The 21,849-nt window shown below is 41.2% G+C and overlaps 1 protein-coding gene and 1 pseudogene across 2 annotated transcripts; both read left to right on the top strand.

Moving 5' to 3' along the window:
- The first annotated feature begins 3,735 nt into the window (after positions 1–3,735).
- LOC131919046 (large ribosomal subunit protein eL43-like) lies at positions 3,736–4,518 on the top strand (annotated as a pseudogene).
- Positions 4,519–7,264: 2,746 nt separating this feature from the next.
- Mapk1ip1l (mitogen-activated protein kinase 1 interacting protein 1 like) lies at positions 7,265–21,277 on the top strand. 2 transcript variants are annotated; one of them, XM_059273745.1, is made up of 2 exons: positions 7,265–8,044; positions 17,287–21,277. In XM_059273745.1, exons 1-2 carry the CDS (start codon positions 7,280–7,282, stop codon positions 17,293–17,295), a joined length of 774 nt encoding a protein of 257 aa, XP_059129728.1. In that variant the 5' UTR covers positions 7,265–7,279; the 3' UTR covers positions 17,296–21,277. The 2 variants fall into 2 exon arrangements, with proteins under 2 accessions (XP_059129728.1, XP_059129727.1); XM_059273744.1 differs by lacking the exon at positions 17,287–21,277 and adding an exon at positions 10,187–10,548 and having other exon boundaries at positions 7,322–8,044.
- The last annotated feature ends 572 nt before the right edge of the window (positions 21,278–21,849 follow it).

Below are 21,849 nucleotides of genomic sequence, written 5' to 3'. Positions count from 1 at the left end.
CCTTCTTCAGATGGATGAATGAGTCTATTATAGTCTCAAAGTCCATTCATAAATACAGAGTCATTAGTGAAGGAACTTCTCCCTTGGTGCACAGGTCGTTAACTCGGCCCCAGGTTGGCAGACTTGACTTCTGATAATATGGTTGATACCTCCTTTTATCCTTTAGCTGGAGGTTTGCTATCTTTCTGGTGACTTTCAGTGTCTCCTAACCCTCCACTGCCATTGAATTGATGGTCCTCCAGCCAAAGAGGAATGCATGATCTTTCAGTGACTCCATGTGTGATGACAGATGCACACCCCTCCTAGTTTTCTTCTGGAGAAGTAAAAATAGGGCAGGTTAATGCATCAGCTTGTTCATTTCCTTCTGCAGTAAGACCAGGGAGGTTAGAGTTTCATACTGCAGGAGTATGAAATAAACAATGGATGTATATGGGTATTGACCAGAAGTTGTGTTCCTGTAGTAATGCAAGCATAACAACGTGAAGACAAAATTCAAGCAGTTTCTGTTGATGAAAAGAATCCTACAACATAAGAAGAAACTGAAACAATATTTAAGGACCTAGGAAGTAACCAAAATAGATAAATCAAAACAACCGTTTTCACCTGTTGGGCTGTCAATAAAATAAGTATCTGCCTGTGGGATGGGAGATGGTTGGACAATTTTCATAATCACAAATTCAGTTCACATGAGAAAATCCCATAGCTTACTAGCTAGCTAATGATTTCATATCCTTCCATAATAATACGCAAATTAAATCTGAAAATCCATAGAGTTCTATAACACTCTTTAAAGCTGATTGTTAGTAATACAGCAAGGATCAAAATCCATGTAATTGTTGACATCGGATCCTACCCTGATTTACTAATTAAGCAAGAAGAGTAAGGTAAGCAGTTAGTATTTTATGGCCCTTGTGGTGTGAATAAATCCATTCCAAAGGTTTATCCTCTTTATGCTCTAATACCTGGAGGAAACAGTTTAGTGGGGAAAATATAAGTTTAAAGGCAGTGAAGGTTCCACACTAAATACAAATACTTCTTTTAGTCTGGATTCAGATAGCTGTAGTTCTTTTGTCCAATGCATATCCTTCTAGAGTTTGAAATAGATTGGTAGTGCATGTAAACATTTTGATTTTGTTGAAATTGCACTGGAAATACCAAGCATCCCACATTGGGGCTGGGGAGGAATTGATAGATGAATTCTGTTTCCCTGCTGTGTCCTAGCTTGCCTAGGTTGTAAACTTCGCATTTTCATAGCCTCTCCTAAATCCCTATCAGGAAATGGGGGGAGTATAAGATTAGATTGATTGTCAGATTCCTCACCCCATGCTTCCGGATCGTCTTCAGGCAGTGGAGGAAACCTATCAAAAGGAGGCTCCAGTGAGGGAGCTGAGGGTCATTACCAGCATAGTTATGAATGGCCCTGTTTGTACTTTCAGTTTTGCCTGAACAGGGAAAAAAAATCTACTTTTTTGCCCCTTTTACCAATTTTAAGATTTGATCATCCCCCCGGGCGGTGGTGGCGCACGCCTTTAATCCCAGCACTCGGGAGGCAGAGCCAGGTGGATCTCTGTGAGTTCGAGGCCAGCCTGGGCTACCAAGTGAGTTCCAGGAAAGGCTCAAAGCTACACAGAGAAACCCTGTCTCGAAAAACCAAAAAAAAAAAAAAAAAAAAAAAGATTTGATCATCCAGTTTATATTCATTCAAGGAACTATTCATCTCTACCTTATGATTAATATTCTCCTTATCTTCCTTAAGCATTTTTATAACAGTCCGAATTAATGCCCAAGTGACCAAAATTGGATGGGGATCTTTCCTCTTGTTTCTATGCCTTATACAGTATTCTTTTGGACTCTGTCCTATACTCCTTCACCTAAAGTTCCTTCTTCTGGAAACCAGAAATACTTGCAAGCAGTCTAATATTTATGATTTTAATACTTGCGCTCCTCCTCTCTTTAAAAAAGAGAGGTCGGCATCAGGCAAAGCCTTCCCTGGTTTCTGTCCTGTAATTCTCACCTCCTTATGTGAGCATCCCCACTCTCTAATCTTGTAGGGACTTCAGGTCCCTGTTCTGGGCGCCGCTTGTCACTGCTCTAGAGGGGTGGGACCTGGGAGAATGGAGCCCATAAATGAGGTGGACTAGAGCCAAACATTAGATGGAATTGGGGAATCCCACAGAATAGGAGAAGGAAGGATTGTAGGAACCGAACCACAAGGACACCACCAAAACACGGCCCACGAAATCAACTAACCAGGACTCCTAGGGGCTCACAGAGACTAAAGGGACAGTCAGGCAGCCTATGTGGATCTGACCTAGGTCCTCTGCATATATGTTATGGTGTATACGAGCAGGGGGCTGTCTCTGACTTTTGCCTGCTTTGGGCACCCTTTATCCTCCTCCTGAGTTGCCTTGTTTGTCCAGCCTTGCTAAGAAGGTATGTGCTCGTCTTATTGTAACTGTTAGGCCGTGTCTGGTTGCTGTCCCTGGGAGGCCCGCTCTTTTCTGAAGGAAAATGGAGAAGTGGATCTGGGGAGAAGAGGAAGGAAGGGAAACTGCGGTCGAGATAGAATAATAGAATATATGAGAAAAGGATAAACATTGGAGGTGGACGAAAGTCTCACTGCAGTGGCCCACTTGATTTCAGAATCTCAGACAGTTTCCTCTCTGAGGGTTAAGAGGATTCACGTGAGTGAAGTGTCCAAACACAAGGGCAAGCTGCACATGGCAGACAAGCTGCATGTGGCTTCTGGGAGTGGGTTCCAACACAGTATAGACAAAAACTTCTTTAGTGTGTTTTTTGTTGTTAGTAGTGGTGGGATTTTCTTTGGGGTTTTTCTTTGTTTTTGTTGTTTTTTGTCTATTTTTGTCCCTAAATCTCAAACTAAAAGCAATAATCATGCTTAAACATCAAAAGCATTTTAGGAGCCTTAAAAACAAGATCCATAGCCGGGCGGTGGTGGCGCACGCCTTTAATCCCAGCACTCGGGAGGCAGAGCCAGGCGGATCTCCGTGAGTTCGAGGCCAGCCTGGTCTACAGAGCGAGATCCAGGAAAGGCACAAAGCTACACAGAAAAACCTTGTCTCGAAAAAACAAAAACAAAACAAAAAAAAAAGCAAGATCCATGTACAGCCATCACTATTTAATCTTTTATTATTTGAGTCCTAGTTGATGCAAAAGAGAAAGGAGCCGTTGGTATTGGGAAAATACAGTAAAACTGTTTCCTTGGAAACTGTAGAATCAACTGGAAGACTTATAGGAAATAATCCACTAATGTCATAGCTTCCAAAAGTAAAGCTCTGCTTAGGTATGGGTAACCAGTTAGAGAATATGGTCCAAGGAGCCTATTTTTATCCCCAAGAAAAGGAGCTAGAAACCTCTGGGAAAAAATGTACACTAAAGTGGTGTGGCAGCATATGCAGGTCCCAACTACTCCAGTGTTAGGACAGGACTGCTTGATCACCCACCCGTTCAGTGCCAGCCCAGAAACCCCGACACTCTAAGAAGGAAGCAAATACCAGCATATGCCTGTGTCTTGTTCCTTCATGAGATTTAACGTTTTCAACACATCAGCTACCTCCCAAATCCATCGATAAACTTGAAGGCATTTCTCACCAGAATGTCAGGTGTTTTGTTCTTCTCTCTCTCTCTCTCTCTCTCTCTCTCTCTCTCTCTCTCTCTCTCTCTCACACACACACACACACACACACACACACACACACACAGAGGGAAAATTAACCGTGAAATTCAGGGACATCTGAAGAAAATACAATGTAGCTAGCACAACTGTCTGCTTAAAATGTGAAGGTATCCTAGTTAAATGTGAGAGCTACTTGCAGATCAGAAGTCCTGTACCTGTGAGAAAATTGCATCTAGTGCCTGGTCAGCTGGAGTCAGGCTACATGTGTGTTTGAACCTCTTCTCTGCTTAAACAAGTTGACCTGTAAGCTGGGGTGACAATAAAATTTGCATTGTAGAGAACATCCCTGTTCGCAGTAAGCATTCAGTAAATACTATTTTTAGTGACAACACAAGTGTTTTAAAGGTAACTTGTCCCATTAATTGAGAAGGAGTGGGTTATTTATTTATTAACTCAGAAGAATTAAGAAATAGTAAACACATTAAACCATAAACATACTCAACTTGTTGATCATAAAATTGAGACATCAAAAGTAGAGACACCTCTCCCAGCTTGGGCTTAGGTTTTGGTGGCATGGCTAAACACACCAAGAAGGTAGGGATTGTCGGAAGATATGGGACCCACTATGGTGCTTCCTTCTGGAAAATGGTGAAGAAAATTGGAATCAGCCAGCACACCAAGTACACCTGCTCCTTCTGTAGCAAAACCAAGATAAAGGGATGAACTCTTGGCATCTGACACTGTGGTTCCTGCATGAAAACAGTGGCTGGCGGGGCCTGAACCTGCAACACTACCTCTGAGGTCACAGTGAAGTCTCCATCAGAAAACTGAAGGGACTGAGAGACAAGAAGTGCTACTGTTTGAGACCGCCTAGCCTCTAACAAATGAGTTCATTTACATAACAAAAATCCAAGCAGAGACAGATGAATAAATACCATTAAGAGAGTTAAAAGGGCTTTTGCAGAAAGTTTTTGTCTCACGGAACAGCTTTCTTGCCATCTAACAAAATGGTTTGGTGGAGTGATGTATCACTAAGTGTTAATGACAAGGGAAAAAGAAGACCTGTTTTCTTCTAGTGATACACAAGGACTAGCAAATTCAGGGCTGAAAGTGACATCGGGGGTCGGTGACCAGAAAGGAATGGAAGTGTATCTTGTTTGTAGTGGGCCAAGCTTAAGGTGAACACTTACCTTTGTACTTTATCCAGTGTTGATTATACTTCAACTTGAAAATTGGTACGGGGTGGGGCACCACATAAACCAGACATCATGGCAGGAGGCTGGGAAATTCGAGGTCATTCTCTGTTATAGATCAAGTTCAAGGCCAGCCTGATATACAGAAGATCCTGTCTCAAAAATAAATATATAAATATAGATTGTCCGGCACGAACACTTGCCCTGGATTCCCTGTCTAATACAGTAATGCAAGTGGTCCATTCAGTGATGGCAGAAGAATCACAGGAAGTGAATATAATTGGGGCCTTGGGTTTAAAAAGATGGCTAATCTGTCATGATTTAAAGCAGGTTATAAAGCTTTGGTAATATCCAGAGGTTTCGTTTGTTTGTTTGTTTGAAGTTTAAAGGATACAGCATAAATTTGAATAGGTTGTGCTAGGTAGATTAGGTAAGCTTGCATGTTTGACTCTATTCCACTTCTGGTGCTTTTTCTTGATTGTACATAGTTAGACTTGAGGAGAGATGAGTGTATGTTTGCTATGCCAGTGCTCAACCTATCCTGCCACAGTCAGCATAACAAGTAGCATTATACAGACTGAGCAGCTTACATTTAGGAATATATATGTATATACACATACATGTAACAATAATTGTTTTTTAAAAGAGACCATGAATTTAAAAGAGCAAGAAGAGGTATATGGGAGGGCTTGGAGGAAGGAAGGGGGAGATTAATTATAATCTCAAAAATAAAATGTTTAAGAAGCTGAGCAAGTCAGTAAACAGCATTTGTCCACGGCCTCTCCTTCAGTTCATAACACTTGGATCCTGCCTTATTTCCCTCAGTGATGGACTATGACCTGGGAGTATAAGATAAAATATACCCCACCCTGCTGTCAAAAAACAAAATCAAAATGTACCGTAAATTGTGGTTCAAGCTGAGCTGTAAAGTCTACACTTGGTCATGTGAGAGATTCAAGGAGTTTCTACCAAGGATCTCTTGGTGATGCAGGATCGCTTGAACCCAGGAGTTTGAGGTTAGCTTGGACAGTGAGAACCCACAGGTAGATAATTCAGTCCTGACAAGAATCAAGTTGGTATGGTCATCTCAATTTTAATAGAAAAATTTTCCTATATAGAAGAAAACATAAATGAGAAAGATTCCATGTAAGTAAAATGTATACACAAAAAATTCTTTCTAAAATGTATAAAATACAAATACTAATTTTGAAATTTTCTTTTTTTAGGAAAATGTCAGATGAATTTTCGGTAAGTTGAACCTTGCTAAGTTTTATTGTTTTGTTTTCTTTTCTTTTTTCTTTTAAGAACATGATACTGCCCGGGAAGGTGGTATACGCTTGTAATGTCAGCTCTATAGAGATTGGGACAGGAAGCTTGTGAGTTCCAAGCAATCTTGGGCTATTCAGTGAGACTCTGTCTCCTTATAAATAGTGGACAATGTCAAACAAAATAAACCACATGGTCCTAACTGTAAGGCATCTATGGCTTTTTAACTTAAAAAGATACATGCTTGGACTTTAGGCATATTTTTTTTTCAGATTTATTTTTATTTATGTATGTGTATAAGTGTTTGTCCAGTTCCAGGGGTCCAATACCCTTTGGCCTCTGCCAGCCCCAGGCATGTGTGTTATTTGTATAAACTCATGAAGGCATGCATGAGTTTGCTTTCATGTTGCTGTGATAAAGAGCATGACAGAAAGCAACTTGGAAGGAGAAGCTTGCCCTCATCTTGGAGCTCACAGTCCGTCATGAAGGGAGGCCAGGGCAGGAACTCGAGGCAGGAACTAGAACATAAGCCATGGAGGAACACTGGCTTGCTCCCTGGAGCCACATTCAGCTTCCTTTGTTAGATTTCTCAAGACCACTTTCCCAGGCATGGTACTTACCACGGTGGGCATTAATCAAGAAAATGCCTCACAGGTTTGCCTACAGGCCAGTCTTACAAAAGCATTTTCTCGATTGGAGTTGACTTTTTTCTGAGGTGGCCCCAGCATGTGTCGAGGTGGCAAAACAAACCAACCAGCATGCACACATACATAAAAATAAGTTGTTTTGTTGAGGGTCCACTTGGGCTACATGAAACCTTGTCTCAAAAATAATGTATTTTACTTTAAACTGTATTTACAACATTACGTAAATTGCCTCATTTAATGCAGAACTTAACCCCAAAACTGTTCTTGAAACTGAAAAAGTAAAGGTTGAGAGTTGAGTGTAGAGATTGTATCCTGTCCTATTACCATACTGCATTCTATTTACAGTGCTCAGAAATGAAACACAGTAGAACTAGCTGTATTTAGATAAGTTGAGCTTTGGAGAATTTGCACTGTGAAGTTAATGTTCAAGATAACACCTCAAGTGCTTTTTTTAAGATGAGTAATTTAGTCTTTGAAGGTGCCACTGGGGCTTGTAATCCCCGGGTATTGTGTGTAGTTTGTATGGGATTATCGCCATGTTTGCTTTGACTTTTGCTTTGACTTGCCCCTGGATAAGACAGATAAGACATATCTATTTTGTATTCCAGTTGGCAGATGCGCTGCCTGAACCATCCTCTGCCAAAACGTCTGCTGTGAGCAATACAAAAGCTGGCCAGTCTCCTCAAGGCTGGCCAGGCTCCAACCCTTGGAGTAACCCAAGTGCTCCACCTGCTATGCCGTCTGGACTCCCACCAAGTGCTGCAGCACCCTCCACTGTGCCTTTCGGACCAACACCAACAGGAATGTATCCCTCCATGCCTCCAACTGGACTACCGCCAGGACCCCCAGCACCCTTTCCTCCCTCTGGACCATCATGTCCCCCACCTAGTGGTCCTTATCCAGCCCCTACTGTGCCGGGTCCTGGCCCCACAGGGCCATATGCTACGCCAAATATGCCCCTTCCGGAGCTACCTAGGCCATATGGTGCACCCACAGATCCAGCTGGTACTTTAGGTCCATGGGGATCCATGTCTTCTGGACCTTGGGCACCAGGAATTGGGGGGCAGCATCCTAATATGCCATATCGATCTCCAGGGCCATATCCCACTCCTCCTCCTCCAGTGTCAGGAGCACCGCCTGTTCCATGGGGCACTGTGCCACCAGGAGCCTGGGGACCACCAGCACCATATCCTGGCCCTGCAGGATCATATCCCATACCAGGACCCCATCCTGTTCCAAATAATCCTTACCAAGTGCCTTCAGGACCTTCTGGTGCTCCACCAATGCCTGGTGGCCCCCATGTAAGTGTTGCGCTTGTTATTGACTATGTAGTCAAAGTCACATTGGCAAACTGGGAGAGTATTCTAAGTGACAGAGTAGAGAACTTCTAATACATGGTTGTGAATCTATACACTGAGTAAATGTAAGCACTTCGGGTTCAGGTGCAGCATTTCAAAGAGCAGAAGTATTCCTGCTATTAAAAAAAGCAAGGGAAGATCTCAGAGATCCCTAAAGACATTGGACTATGATGAGCAGTATGCTCCTCAGGACCCTTAGATGACTGAGACGCATGTCTTGGGCTGTGTTGTTGGGCAGAGCGGCTATTTTACAATTCTTGGTGTCCTTTTACTGCATCACATCAAAGAGCAGCTCGAGAAAATGCTTGTCTGGGTTGATGGAGAGAACATGGGGCACTGAATATATAATAGATACTGCCCATGTCACACAGTTCTCCCTGGGTTTTTTGTTTTGTTTGTTGGGTTGGTTGGTTGGTTGGTTGTTTTTGGTTTTTTTGTGTTTGTTTGGGGGGTTTTTTAAGACAGAGTTTCTGTGTAGCCTTGGCTGTCCTGGAACTCACTGTAGACCAGGCTGGCCTTGAAGTCACAGATTCTCCTGCCTCTGTCTCCTGAGCACTGGGATTAAAGGCGTGCGCCACCACCGCCTGGCCCCCTCCCTGGTATATTTGAGCCTGGCACTACGCCACTATTCTTAGAAAGCAGTCTGTTAACTCCTAAACCACCAGATAAGTAAACACATCTCTACATTGAGTAATTAATAACCATCTCAGCTCTGAAGACAAACATTCTTAGTAAAGTAAATTTCTTCCGGGATTTCATTAGTACAATTTCTTGCTATATTCTCTCCCCGACGCCCCCCTCCCATTTTTTTCTTGCAAAGTATGCCACAGCATTCTTGATGTTTGCATTTATTATATAGTAAGTTTATTTTAAGCCACCATAAAGTTAATAACTACATGTACTGATTATATGTGGGAGGCACAGAGGTCGTTGTGCTCACAGATAAGCAGTAGGGGAACCAGGAATGTTAAACACACTGGGTTGTCTCTTCAACAGGAGAGACATATAACCTGTGTTCTGCCCAGAAGACTGGGAGCAGACGTGGTTAATAGCCTGGTGACCTTTGTGCTATCTGAGTGGCCAAGGGCCATGCTGAGATGTTTCTCAGCCATTGAATATTTTAACGGATTGTGCATGTTGTGTTCAAACTGTTCTCTGTTAGAAACTGCAAGACTTAAACCTATGCCCACTACTGACGTCACTTCACAGTTATTTCTCTCCCTTCAGCCATCTATATGACAACAAACTCAACCTTGTGTTATAACTTGTATCCATGCTCATTCTGATTTACCAGGTCCAGTAACATCTACTGGTGCTCAAGCTAATGTGCTGGCTGCCTCCTCATCCCTAATTCTTTTCAGGTCACTCAGAATGCTCATGAACTTCATCAAAATACAGAATCTTTGCAGGTGTAATCCTCTACCTTGTGACCAAGCTCAGCAGATCATCAGAACCTGTCCTTGTTAAATTCTTTCACCCCACTGCTATCTGCTAAAGGAATTAATTTCTGAAGTGTTGAAATCTAATGCCATTTGGCAAACAGATATACTCTTCTCTCAGAATTTGGACGTCTAAAATATATTGAAACTTTTTCTAATGTGATTGTTGCTTCTGCTCACAGGGGTGAAACAACCTTGGATGCCATTGTTCATTTATTATATACATTTTCCTCTCTAGGACTCCCATTGCAATTAAAAACTGATAATGGTCCTGCTTATACCAGCAAATACTTTAAAGAATTTTGGAATTTATGGAATATTAATAATGTTACTAGAATCCCTTATAATCCACAGGGTCAAGCTATTGTGGAACAACACCACCAGGTACTTAAATGGCAAATTTTAAAAGTAAAAAGGGAGTATAGACACTCACCTAAATCCCCACACACTATGCTACATGTAGCTCTACTAACTTTAAATTTTTTCACTTTAAAGGATAATATTTCTTCTGCTGCTCCAAAGCATTTTGCCATAAAAGAGACACAGCCTAAAGTATAGGTTAAATGGAAAGCTCTAGAGGCTAATGAGTGGAAGGGCCCAGTGTTCATCTAACATCAGGGGCAAGGTTATGCTTGTGTTTTTCTAGAAAGTCAATGAAGTTCCAGGTGGCTCCCATTCTGATGTATCTGACCAGGAGAGCAGCCCAGAGTCCACTGGACAAATGAAAGTTCTCAAGGTAGACAAGAAAGCTATCAAGAAGCGGAATCCCAAGAGGAAGAATTGTAAGCCAATAACTTGGGGAGACATAAAGAATTTAACTCAACAAGCTGAGACCTTGGGGAAAGAACAAGGACACAGTACAACTGACCCCAAAATGATGCTGTTATGTTTAATGGCTATATTACATGTTAATTCTCAGCGTGACCCTTCAGATCCCAAATGACTTTTTGTTGAGGGAGGTAAAGGTATACCTGTAATAAACAGTATGATGTTGTTTTGCCATGCTAAGGATTATTTACTTCTTTGGGACCAGTTGTCTGGACAAAAGAAGATACATAAATATTTAGTCACATGAATGGAGGATATATTGGTTGGACTAATCAAAGAGATAAGTCCAAATGGAATAATACAGATTTTAGCATAACTAAGTACTCTTTCGAAAGCTCTGAGAGTGGAAATTATAGTTGTATGAAGATTTTTAAAAAGGAATTTCTGATGTATTGCTTACTAGAGTTGATATTATTGTACCTAGAATAGTGCTATCTGTTGCCAATGGCTTAGAAAATAACCTAGCTTCATTTGGTGCATATCAGTCAACAAGACCAATCTTTTTGTACAGAGGAGACCCGTCTGTCCTGGGCTCTTAAAAAGAAATTTATATAACATAGAAGTTACTCATGCATTATTCACAACTAATAGGGGACAAAATAGAATCTACCAATGCCAATATTCATAGGGCTCCCCCTGACAGTCCTGTCAGTAGTGGGTTTTTGTTTGTTTTTGGTTTTTTTGTACATTGTTTCTGCTTTAAATGTACTTCTATCCCTCCTTATTGCAATTTCACGTCTAATCATACTCTTCCCTCTGGTAAACAACTGCCTTTTCGATGGACGCTTTTTTAATAATGCAAATGCTGCTTGTAGTGACCTTCCTGCGGGTTGTAAAGGTTTATGTGGGAGAGGCCATATTACATCCATTTTGTTCAGTAGATCTTTGCAATCGATAATAGAATAGAGAGCTCTTCCTGAAAATTGTGATGATTCTTTGCGTCTATTGCATCCTGTGGTAGTTACAGCCACTAGAGCTTTTTTATTACCAGTTCCAGAAGTGATTACTGTAACACAAGGAGAGGTCTCAAAGATGGCCTGTCTGATTAATAAAACTACTAATATTACAACAAATATGTTAGCAGAAAATTTGTCAGAGATGGGTGGATTGAGAACCACAGTTTGACAAAATAGAGCTACCATGGATTATTGTTGCTGAGATATAATCATAGTTGTCAATAATTTTCTGGGGTGTGTTGCTTTAATGTATCAGATTTTTCTCATACTATCATTGATAAAATTAATGATTTGCATAGAGATAAAATCTCACAGGTGACCTTTGAATGGCTGTCATGGTTAAGATAGCGTTCCTCTTTCTTTGGTCCTCCGTTGGCTATTCTTATAATTCTGTTATGCTTGCCTATATAAACTAGCCATGCAAACAGTGCATTTAACCTTGACCACAATTTTTCTTTAAAAATTAAAAAGGAGGAGATGTGGAAGCGCTAGGGGAACCAGGAATGTTAAACACACAGGGTTGTCTCTTCTAAGGAGGAGATGTATAACCTGTTTTCCACCCAGAAGACTGGGAGGAGATGTGGTTAATAGCCTGGTGACCTTTGCGCGATATGTGTGGTCAAGATCACACTGGGTCCTCCCCCAGACGTTTACCGTGAACTTGTCAATCTGTAAGATTCATCTTTATGTAAGATGTCATATGTACTTTACAGAGTGTTTCTATGTTCTCCTGTCTTAAGCGTCATTGTACACATGGGACTGAGTTATTTATCACCAAGAAATCTTTCACCTAAATTGCACTGTACTTAAGTATGCCTAAAATAAACTACTCAGGTTCAGACTCCAAAGTTTGAACCAGCTACTGAATCCTGTTGAACTGAGCTGTCTTGCCTCCTGCAGAGTGTTACTTGTCACCGCTGCATGTGGCGTAGGAAGCCACACGTGATGGGCAGTCTGCATCTGGCAGACAGCCACATGTGGTAGGTGAGCTGAACGCAGCAAAAACATGTTTTTCCATAGAGGCATATGATTAACAACAGCTGAAGTCAATTCACTCCTATCCACTACGCCTGGGAGGGGTATGAAAGCATATTCCAAACAGTTCTGTGTCTTTTAAGACATTGAGGCCACAAGACTTGTCTCACTTCTTGGAGTTTTCTCACAAGCACTCAGAAATCTCTCACAAGACTCCAGTCTTGCACCATGTTTTGATGTCTCCCCCTTTTTGGTTTTTTTAAACTCAAGATATCCAGGGTGCTGTAATTTTGAGATGTTGTAGATAAATCTAATTATTGTTTGATGCATGAGTATGCTATAAGCAAACAAATTATAACTATAATAATATTAAAACAGTGAAAAACATTGTGTGTAATACTCTGCCACGAAGAACAGAGATCTAGACTATGTCCAGTACTATTGGTTACAATATATTGATCATAAAAATCTAGAGAGTAGCTTGAAAAGAGACTCATATAATTAGTAGTTATGGTATCTTATAGAATTTTAATAGGAACATACATGTTATAATGCCCTATGCAGATAGAAAGTGATTTAAATCTCTAGGAAAATTAAATGCAGTCCTGTATTCAGATGAATGAAGGAGTCTATTATGGTCCCGTGGTCCAGGCACAAACACAGGGTCATTAGTAAAGATAACAGGAGCTGGATCTGTTCGTGTACAAGTTGAAACAGAGGAGAATGAGAAACATAAAACGAATACCCGTGCTCAGAGGCACTCACTGCAGATGCCCAGGTCAAAGCAGCTAGCATCACCAGAAAGCAGTTCTCGGGTGGCCTGGAGCTCTGTGTGTTGTAGAATAACCTCTCCCATGGTGCATAGGGCTTTAACTTGCCAGGTGGACACATTTGACTTCTGGTGTATTGCTCAATATCTTTTGCCCTTTAGCTGGAGGCCCTCCACCATCATCTCTGATGGTCCAGGGCTGGAGGAGCCAAAGAGGAATTCACAATGTTTTGGTGGATCCGTCTGCAATGACAGACTCATATCCAATCCTGATTTTTTTTTTCCCCAGCCACCCAGGCTTCCAAGTCTCGAATTATTTAAGCCACACAGGCCCATCTAAAGGCAGTTGAGAATGTTCTATAGAGAAATGTTTTTGAGCTCTTCTAAACATACCACCTTGAGGCAATTTTTTAAAAATTAACAGTAAATAAAGTGCAAGAATATCCTTTGGTGCTCCTGTTTATTGTTTAGAAATTGGTTTTATGTTCTTTCAATTATGCCTTGGCCTTGAGGATTAAAAAGAGTGCCTGTAATATGATTAATACTCATTCCTTCTAGAAGTTAAGTTTTTTCTTACTGTAGGCTGGTCCATTGTCAGTTTAGTAGGCACTCCCATAACAGCAAAAGTTTGTGTAAGAGAAGAGCATACTGCAGAAGCATTCTCTGAAGACTGAGGTACAGCCCAGAGAAATTTGGAGTTCTGTGTCAATGCAGATGTGCAGGTACTACATCTTTAAAAAAGGGCCATTGAGGTGTCCAGACAGGCTTACTGGATTTCCGTGTCATTTTTAGAGGTGGCATTTCTTTCAATGACCCCTGTGAAAAACCCAATCGTGTTCATGATTTTGCCCTTGTGGGAAGGTAGGTTTAATAATTCCCTGCAACTCTTTGCCTGGCCCTTTTCCTTGTTGCTGTCCTGTTCTTTTCATTAGCCATTGCTCCTATGAATAGGTGGTATTAGAGGTGGAATAGAGATCTCATTAGTTTGTAAAAAGTCTCTTCCCCAAAGATGAATGGGAGCATCAATAACATAAAGCTGTAAGACTACTATTATACTTTCTGTACTTACACATTTTAATTTTGTACCACTTTGTTTAATCTTGTTAGAGCTCATAGTTATCAACTCTAGGAGGGTTTAATTTACCTCCATAACAGGCCATTTGGAGGCCATTCTATGTTATAATACAGACATCAGTCAGCTCCAGAATCAATCCTGTAAAAGGCTTTCCTGTTATTTTTAAGTCCAGTAATGGTTTATCATAAAGTGCTTAAAACTTCAGTTTTATCTGTACTGCCAAATTCTTCCTCTCGAAGCACATTTTTCTGTGAAATGGCAATTATGCAATTGTTTTCTCCTGCATTAATTTGCAGGTCATTGGGCACTGTGATCATGACTGCAATTTCCTGTATATAGTCCTCATCGATGACTCTTCTATGAACTATTATTCCTTTCATAAATAAACTGCAACATTCAGTATAGGTCCACAATATCCTATAAGTAACTTAAAAGGACACTGAAGAAGGGAAATGGGAATATTTTTTTCATTTTTATTAAGAAATTTTCTATTCATTTTACATACCAGCCACAGATCTCCCTCTCCTCCTGCCCCCCAGCCTTTCTCCCCAACCCACCCCCCATTCCCACCTCCTCCAAGGCAATGTCTCCCGTGGGGAGTCAGCAGAACCTGGTACATTCAGTTGAGGCAGGTCCAAGCCCCTCCCCCTTGCACCAAGGCTGTGCAGGGTGTCCCACTATAGACACTGGGCTCCATAACAGCTTTTGCACCTGGGATGGATCCCAATCCCACTGCCTGGGGGCCCCCTAAACAATTTAAGCTAAACAACTGTCTCACCTATCCAGAGGGTCTAGTCCAGTCCTCTTGGGACTCCACAGCTATTGGTCCACAGTTCGTGAGTTTCCACTGGTTTGGCTGGCCGTCTGCATACGTGGGAAATGGGAATATCTTTAGGGCAAGGAATAGCAATAGCAGCTCTTCCTTGAGTAGTAGTTTATACTGAAAAATTAGATGGATTACAATTTGAAGTTGGCACAAATGTTACTGCTTTTTTACTTTAATCCTGTAATCTCCTTGTTGACTGGTATTGTCATTGTTACTAGGCAGTGTATTTCCATCCTTATCAAATTTAGACCAGCATTCCTTAGCCCAGTGTTTTCCTTTATTGTGTTAGGGCATAAGCCAGGAGCCCCTAGGTCCTGAGTGTTCCTTTGTTAAGTGGCCAGGTCAGCCACAATTGAAACATTTTGCTGAGGTCTGTGTTTGAAGGGCATGGGTTTCAAAAGCAGCTAATTTTGCTCTAAGTTTGTAAGTCCCCACATTTCTCAGGACTTGAGAAAGTCTATAACATTTCCTATCTCTCCATGAGGTCTAATTCATTGGTGATCTTCACTGGCATTATCAAAAGTCAGCTGTTTAATGATAATGCTTGAACTTGTTCCCTTTTTACTTGTTTCTCAATGACATGTTTGAGTCTCCCTTTGAAATCAACATAAGGCTCAGAGGGACCTTATGTGATTTTATTTATATATATAACTGGACCCAGAGTCAGATCCCCTATCAATTTTCATCCAAGCAGCCCGAGTTATGTCCCTAATGTGGGAGAGCTGTAGGAGGTCTGTTATCCAACTGATGATCTGTTGCTCCAGTCCCTATCAGCATATCAGGAGACATTTCCCAGATCACCCCTCAGTCCTGGTTGCCAGACTTTTTCATGGGCTTCATCTGTAAGCCATATTTGCCTTTGAAGAAATTGGGAAGGGCTTACAACCATTTTAACAATTGCATGAAAATCATAAAGCATCCTTGTGCAATAATGCTCTAACCAAAAAGATATTCATATCAATATGGAGCAGTAGGTCCATAAGAAGTACAAGCCTCTTTAAAATCTTTATATCCATGTTTGATCCCTGATAAACATTTTGATTTTGCTGAAATTGCACTGGAAATACCAAATGCAGCCCATGAGTCTGGGGAATTGATAGATGAATTCCGTTTCCCTGCTGTGTCCTAGCTTGCCTAGGTTGTAAACTTAGCATTTTCATAGCCTCTCCTAAATCCCTATCAGGAAATGGGGGGAGTATAAGATTAGATTGATTATCAAATTCCTCACCGCATGCTTCCGGATCGTCTTCAGGCAGTGGAGGAAACCTATCGAAAGGAGGCTCCAGTGAGGGAGCTGAGGGTCATCACCAGCATAGTTATTAATGGCCCTGTTTGTACTTTCAGTTTTGCCTGGGAAACTGAAACAGGGAAAAATCTACTTTTTTGCCCCTTTTACCAATTTTAAGATTTGATCATCCAGTTTATATTCATTCAAGGAACTATCCATCTCTACCTTATGATTAATATTCTCCTTATCTTCCTTAAGCATTTTTATAACAGTCCGAATTAATGCCCAAGTGACCAAAATTGGATGGGGATCTTTCCTCTTGTTTCTATGCCTTATTCAGTATTCTTTTGGACTCTATCCTATACTCCTTCACTTAAAGTTCCTTCTTCTGGAAACCAGAAATACTTGCAAGCAGTCTAATATTTATGATTTTAATACTTGAGCTCCTCCTCTCTTTAAAAAAGAGAGGTCGGCATCAGGCAAAGCCTTCCCTGGTTTCTGTCCTGTAATTCTCACCTCCTTATGTGAGCATCCCCACTCTCTAATCTTGTAGGGACTTCAGGTCCCTGTTCTGGGCGCCACTTGTCACTGCTCTAGAGGGGTGGGACCTGGGAGAATGGAGCCCATAAATGAGGTAGACTAAAGTCTCATGCAATAACCACTATATTTATTTAGAGCCTCCGACATTTTATATTTTGAGGGTCAAGAGTATTCGCGTGAGTAAAGTGTTCAATCACAAGTGCAAAGCACACGTGATGGGCAAGCTGAACGCAGCAGAAACGTTTCTCCATAGAAGCATATAAATGAATAACAATAGCCAGTTGTGATGAATGATCTGAAGTAAACTCACTCCTGTCCAGTGCATCTGGGAGAAACACAAAAACAATCCAAGATCAATTTTATTGAAGAAACTGAGGTCACAAGACTTGTCTTAATTTTTTGGAGTTTTCTCACGAGCACTCAGAAATCTCACATGACTCCATTCTTGTACTGTTCCAACAGTTGTTTTGTTCTGCTGGCTGTCGTGTTCACATAGACACCCACACACCATTCTAGAAATTGATTTTTTTCCCTTTTTTTCTGTTGCAGTACCATTAAGTTGACAGTGGATGAAGAGATGGCGCATTGCTTTTTGAAGTACATGTACATGCACATGAAGGCTTATATACAAATGGCTGGTTTCGCTATTGGTGAAGGACGTTCATGAAAGAACAACTTTTGTACCTCAGAGAGTTCCTGCTTCATGTGTTTGGATATGTAGAACATCACATGGGTACAATCAGATAAAGATGTAAAAGCAAATCAAGTATGGTTAATGTGGCTGTGTATATCAAGTAGCTTTTGATAATACTTGTTTAAAATATAGCTGTACCCTCAATCTAAAATGACATGGATTATTGTTAGAATCTGTAACTTAATTGGCAAAGTAATTCAAGTATTGTTTTATAATCATCCTGCACTCCCATATAACTGAAAACAGTCACTTAATTGAAACATGACTCCTCAACATTTTGAGGTCCTCTTCCTACACAAACCAGGACCTCTTGTTATATTTTAGCTACATAAATGTATTGTGTATGTGTTTACTAAGTTTAATTCAACATTATTCCCAGTTCTGCCAAAATAAGATAATATTCCTATCAAAATTGCATTATGATCTAAGGACAGGTTTCTTGCTCTGACAGAGCTCTAGAAAAATGTTGGTGCCAGATGCACTTAAACAAGTTTTAAGGTTAATACAGGAGTCAGACTGTCCAGCCTCGGGAAGGTAGGAAGAGGAGATGAGTGAGGCAGCTGCTGCTGGGCAGTCACTGTCGCAGGGCCTCCTGTCCACCCAGCTGTGTGAGCCAGCAGCTGGAGTTGGGAACTTTCCTCTCACCAGCGGACGGCAGGGCCAACACAGGGATGTCCTTGACCATCTGATTTGGAATTCGCAAATCATTTTTTTTCTTAAAGCATTTACAAAAGGTGGTCCATTTCCTTATAAGTTAAGTTACTGGCTGGACTAAATAAACATCATTTATGACATTTTTTAATGGAAAAAAAAATGTTCTGAATTCCAAATGACATTCTCATAGTGACTGAACCACAACTCATTTGAGTTGTTCCAGAATTGCACATGTAATTAATACATGTTGCTTGGCCGTAGTATGCAGGACAACTGGAGGCGAAACTCTAGTTGACAAAGCCACGGTCAGACCTCTCAATAAACCAGTAGGAAGCAGAGGCTGGCAAGTGGTTCCTGCAGACACTTAACCATCTAGATCGGTGTGCATGACTGCACACCTTGCTTTTCCAAAGGACATTTCTGGACCTGCTATGAGTCTGGAAGGCAGTCTGTTGTGCTCTCCCAGTAGCAAAAAGGCCTGTATGACAGACCCTTTTCCCACTCCAACTTAAGGGCTTAAAGATCTGAAGTACTCGGGAGCCAGAGGCAGGCAGGTCTCTTGAGTTTAAAACCAGCCTGATCTAACAAGTGAGTTCTGGCACAGCCAGGACTACACAGAAAAATCCTGTCTTGGAAAGAAATAGAAAAAAGGGATGCTGGATTTGCCTCCTGGTAGGTTTAAGACCTTCTTGTGGGGAGAAAGTCATGGCCCAAGTCAACCGTGGGTGTGAGCTTCAGCATTTCAGTGTGGTCCACTTCTTTAGAACTTGGAGCTGTCTTTCTCTTCTCACTGCTGCTCTAGGTGTGAGGTTTGTCCAGCTTTTGGTGAGATTTTACAGTCTTTGGCTTCACACAGCAAAGCATGGTCCTTGAGCTTGTTTGTGCTGTGTGTACCAGGGGTGCCATGGCAGTGACTGGTGACCCCAAAATGCCACTGATCTTACTACCAGGTGCGTTCAGACATTGATTCACCAAAGACACCTCCTGCATTAACTTAAGCCTTAAAACTTTTAAGTGCATTAGGTGCCAACATTTTTCTAGCACTCCAGCAGAGCAAGAAACCCATTCTTAGAGTGTAATGCAATTTTGAAAGGAACGTTTTGTTATTTGCAGAACTGGATATAATGATTGAATTAAGCTTAGCAGCCACAAAAAGATTGCTGATTCTCCTCCCGGGGGCGCCCTGCCAGTCTGGGCATCTGGGCCCTGGAACATACCGTCACTGCCCTGCCTACCTATGTAATTTTAAGCCAATAATTAGCTGCCAAGTTCATCAGCCGCTGTTTTCTTGTTGGTGTTTGGGGGGGAGGGTAGTTAGTAGAATCTAATGACCCATCCTGCATGTTGTGCTGTGGACAGTACTTCCATTTAAACCCTGTGTTTTGGACTTTCCAACTGATAATTGGGACTTAATAAATTTATTACTATTATTAATGTAAGTGGAAATCAAAGGTATGGCAGAGTTTTCTATTTTTGTTTTGTTTAGAACATTTCTCCTGTTGCTGTCAGAGTAGAGTATTTCTGGATTCAAGATACAATCAAGAAAAGCAAAAATAAAATATAAAAGGTAGCCAAATGAGGAAAAGAATCCAGAAAGGGCTTTCTATTTTTGTTTGTGTTTTAACCTAAGAAAAGAATAATGCTCTCTTCAGAATAAGCCATGCTGGACTAGGACTGGTCTCTAAAAAGACAGCTTGTCAATAAGTGTTTGGTCCAAATTACAGAATTTGTTGACACAGGCTGACAAAAAATTTTAAATAAATGTGGCAAAAACTTTGAGGTGTGTGCAAGAATAGTGCTTCTGACATTGAAATCTTGGGTTTTACAGTGTATACTTCTTTTCCAAGAACTCTTCCTTTGTTCATCTTACTGTCAGAGGGTAACAGGGCAGGCATCAGAACGTTTTAGAAAACAGTCATGATGCACCTCACAAGCTAACACTTTCCAGACACACACACACACACACACACACACACACACACACACACACACACACCACAGAGCTTTTGAAACTTGGGGTGGTTGTCTACATTTCTAAACTACTAGTGCCATGTGTTCCTCCTCCTCTGATTTAGAGCTAGCTTTGTGAAATGCCAGCATTGAAAGCTCTGGAAAGTAAAGCCTTTAACGGTTACCGTGTTTAAAGAAGTGCAAGCTTTCCTGAAGGAGCTGCTGAGAGCAGTGCACGCCCTCGGGGAGCAAATGTCACACTCTGTTTTCAGAATCCTGCCAAGTCAAACAAAAATGGGTAATGGTGATGAGGACTGTGAATCCATGCACACTTGTAGCTGCAGAACCCATCTGCGGACTGAGTCCATCCAATGTGCACATCTGGGCTAGAGAGTTAGCCACACCATTACCTGCCACCTAAATAAAAAGTAATGAACAATAACTCTCAAGATAACAGATTTGTCTTGGGGCATTTTAAATGGCATTGGATTTGATACTTATTTTCTTACTTGACATGGGTCTCACTATATAACTCTGGCTACCCTGGAGCTCTAAATGTAGATGAGCAACTCACAGAAGTCTTCCTGTCTCTGCCTCCCCAATGCTGAGATGAAAGGCATGTCCCTGGCTTGTTAAACTCTGTGTGTGTGTGTATTCATACATATATGAATATCTTTCAAGAGCCAGGTGGTAGTGGTGCACACCTTTAATCCCAGCATTCAGGAAGCATAGACAGATCTGTCTCAAACAACAAAAGCAAAAGAATATCTTTCAAGATTGTAGTGCTGATCAGTGCAACTATTCAAGTGTGCAAAGTAACAGGATGTTTTTCCTGTACAGACGTTGTGCACAGCCTGTCACTCATTAACAGACACTGGCTTGTTGCCATTGAATAGATTTGACTTGTATGTGCTCTATAAAGGCTTTTTGTAATGCTTTCCTTGAGATTGTGATTTTCCACTCACTGAATAATGGTAAATTTGATGTATTTTACAGTCTATGCATTTTCACTTAAGCTGCCTGTAGTGTGGTTTGAGACATACACGTTTGTACTATGAACTGTAAGAAATGGAAAATTCTAGGTTTAATCATCTGCTGCTGTATTTGCAAAGACAAAGTTGCTTAAAGAAGTAATTATAATTAGAAGTAGGTTACAGATGTGATACTTGATATTTTTAAGGTAAAGTTGTTTGTTTTTGTGTATAATACCTGAAAGCCTTCTTAAGAAATGTGTTTTCATGATTTCACAGTTTCTCCATGTATTTTATTCCTGGGGCCCAATTCTAGGCTTCCCTAAAAAGTCCAGAGCCCAGTTAACTTTCTGTTTATAGTCCCAAAAAAAACAAGGGCCTGCAATACCTGCATTCTCTAAGGAATTCCACCAGTCTGCCTGGAAAGAGCCTTGCTCCCTAAACGTCTTCAGCCAAAGATGCCAATACCTGTAGTAAGGACCTCCCCCAAGGCTAGGCCACTCTGTAACCAGGTTATCTCTCCCTGAAGTCAGGGAGTTATCTCTCCACCCCTGTGGCCACCACCCCAACTCCTTTTGCTCTGTCACACATGTGGTGAGGGTCACTTTAAGCCTAATGAGGTTAAGTCATGGGAGTTAGCCAGCCTTACAGCTATCGTGTGAGTGGGCTAAGAATGAGAATTTTGGAAAAGATTGCAGCCTTTTACCCTTTAGGGTTGTTTCTGATATTCTGTATGCCTGAAAGTGCCCACCTAAATAAAATAGAGCTAAGAAATAGTGAAATAGAAATGTAAGACAATCCTGAGGTAGACCCAGTTGGCTGGTTGGCTTTCTCATTTTGAAA

The sequence above is a fragment of the Peromyscus eremicus genome, chromosome 9 (genome assembly GCF_949786415.1).
Source record: "Peromyscus eremicus chromosome 9, PerEre_H2_v1, whole genome shotgun sequence".
Lineage (NCBI taxonomy): Eukaryota > Metazoa > Chordata > Mammalia > Rodentia > Cricetidae > Peromyscus > Peromyscus eremicus.
Note: the sequence above shows the minus strand (reverse complement) of the source record. Positions and strands in the feature narration are given on the sequence as shown.

Excerpts from the sequence above, each read along its gene's own strand:
- Mapk1ip1l (XM_059273744.1), top strand. The coding sequence starts at position 7,478 with ATGCCGTCTGGACTCCCACCAAGTGCTGCAGCACCCTCCACTGTGCCT. Across the intron at positions 8,045-10,186 it reads CAATGCCTGGTGGCCCCCAT|AAAGTCAATGAAGTTCCAGG; the intron begins GTAAGTGTTGCG and ends GTGTTTTTCTAG.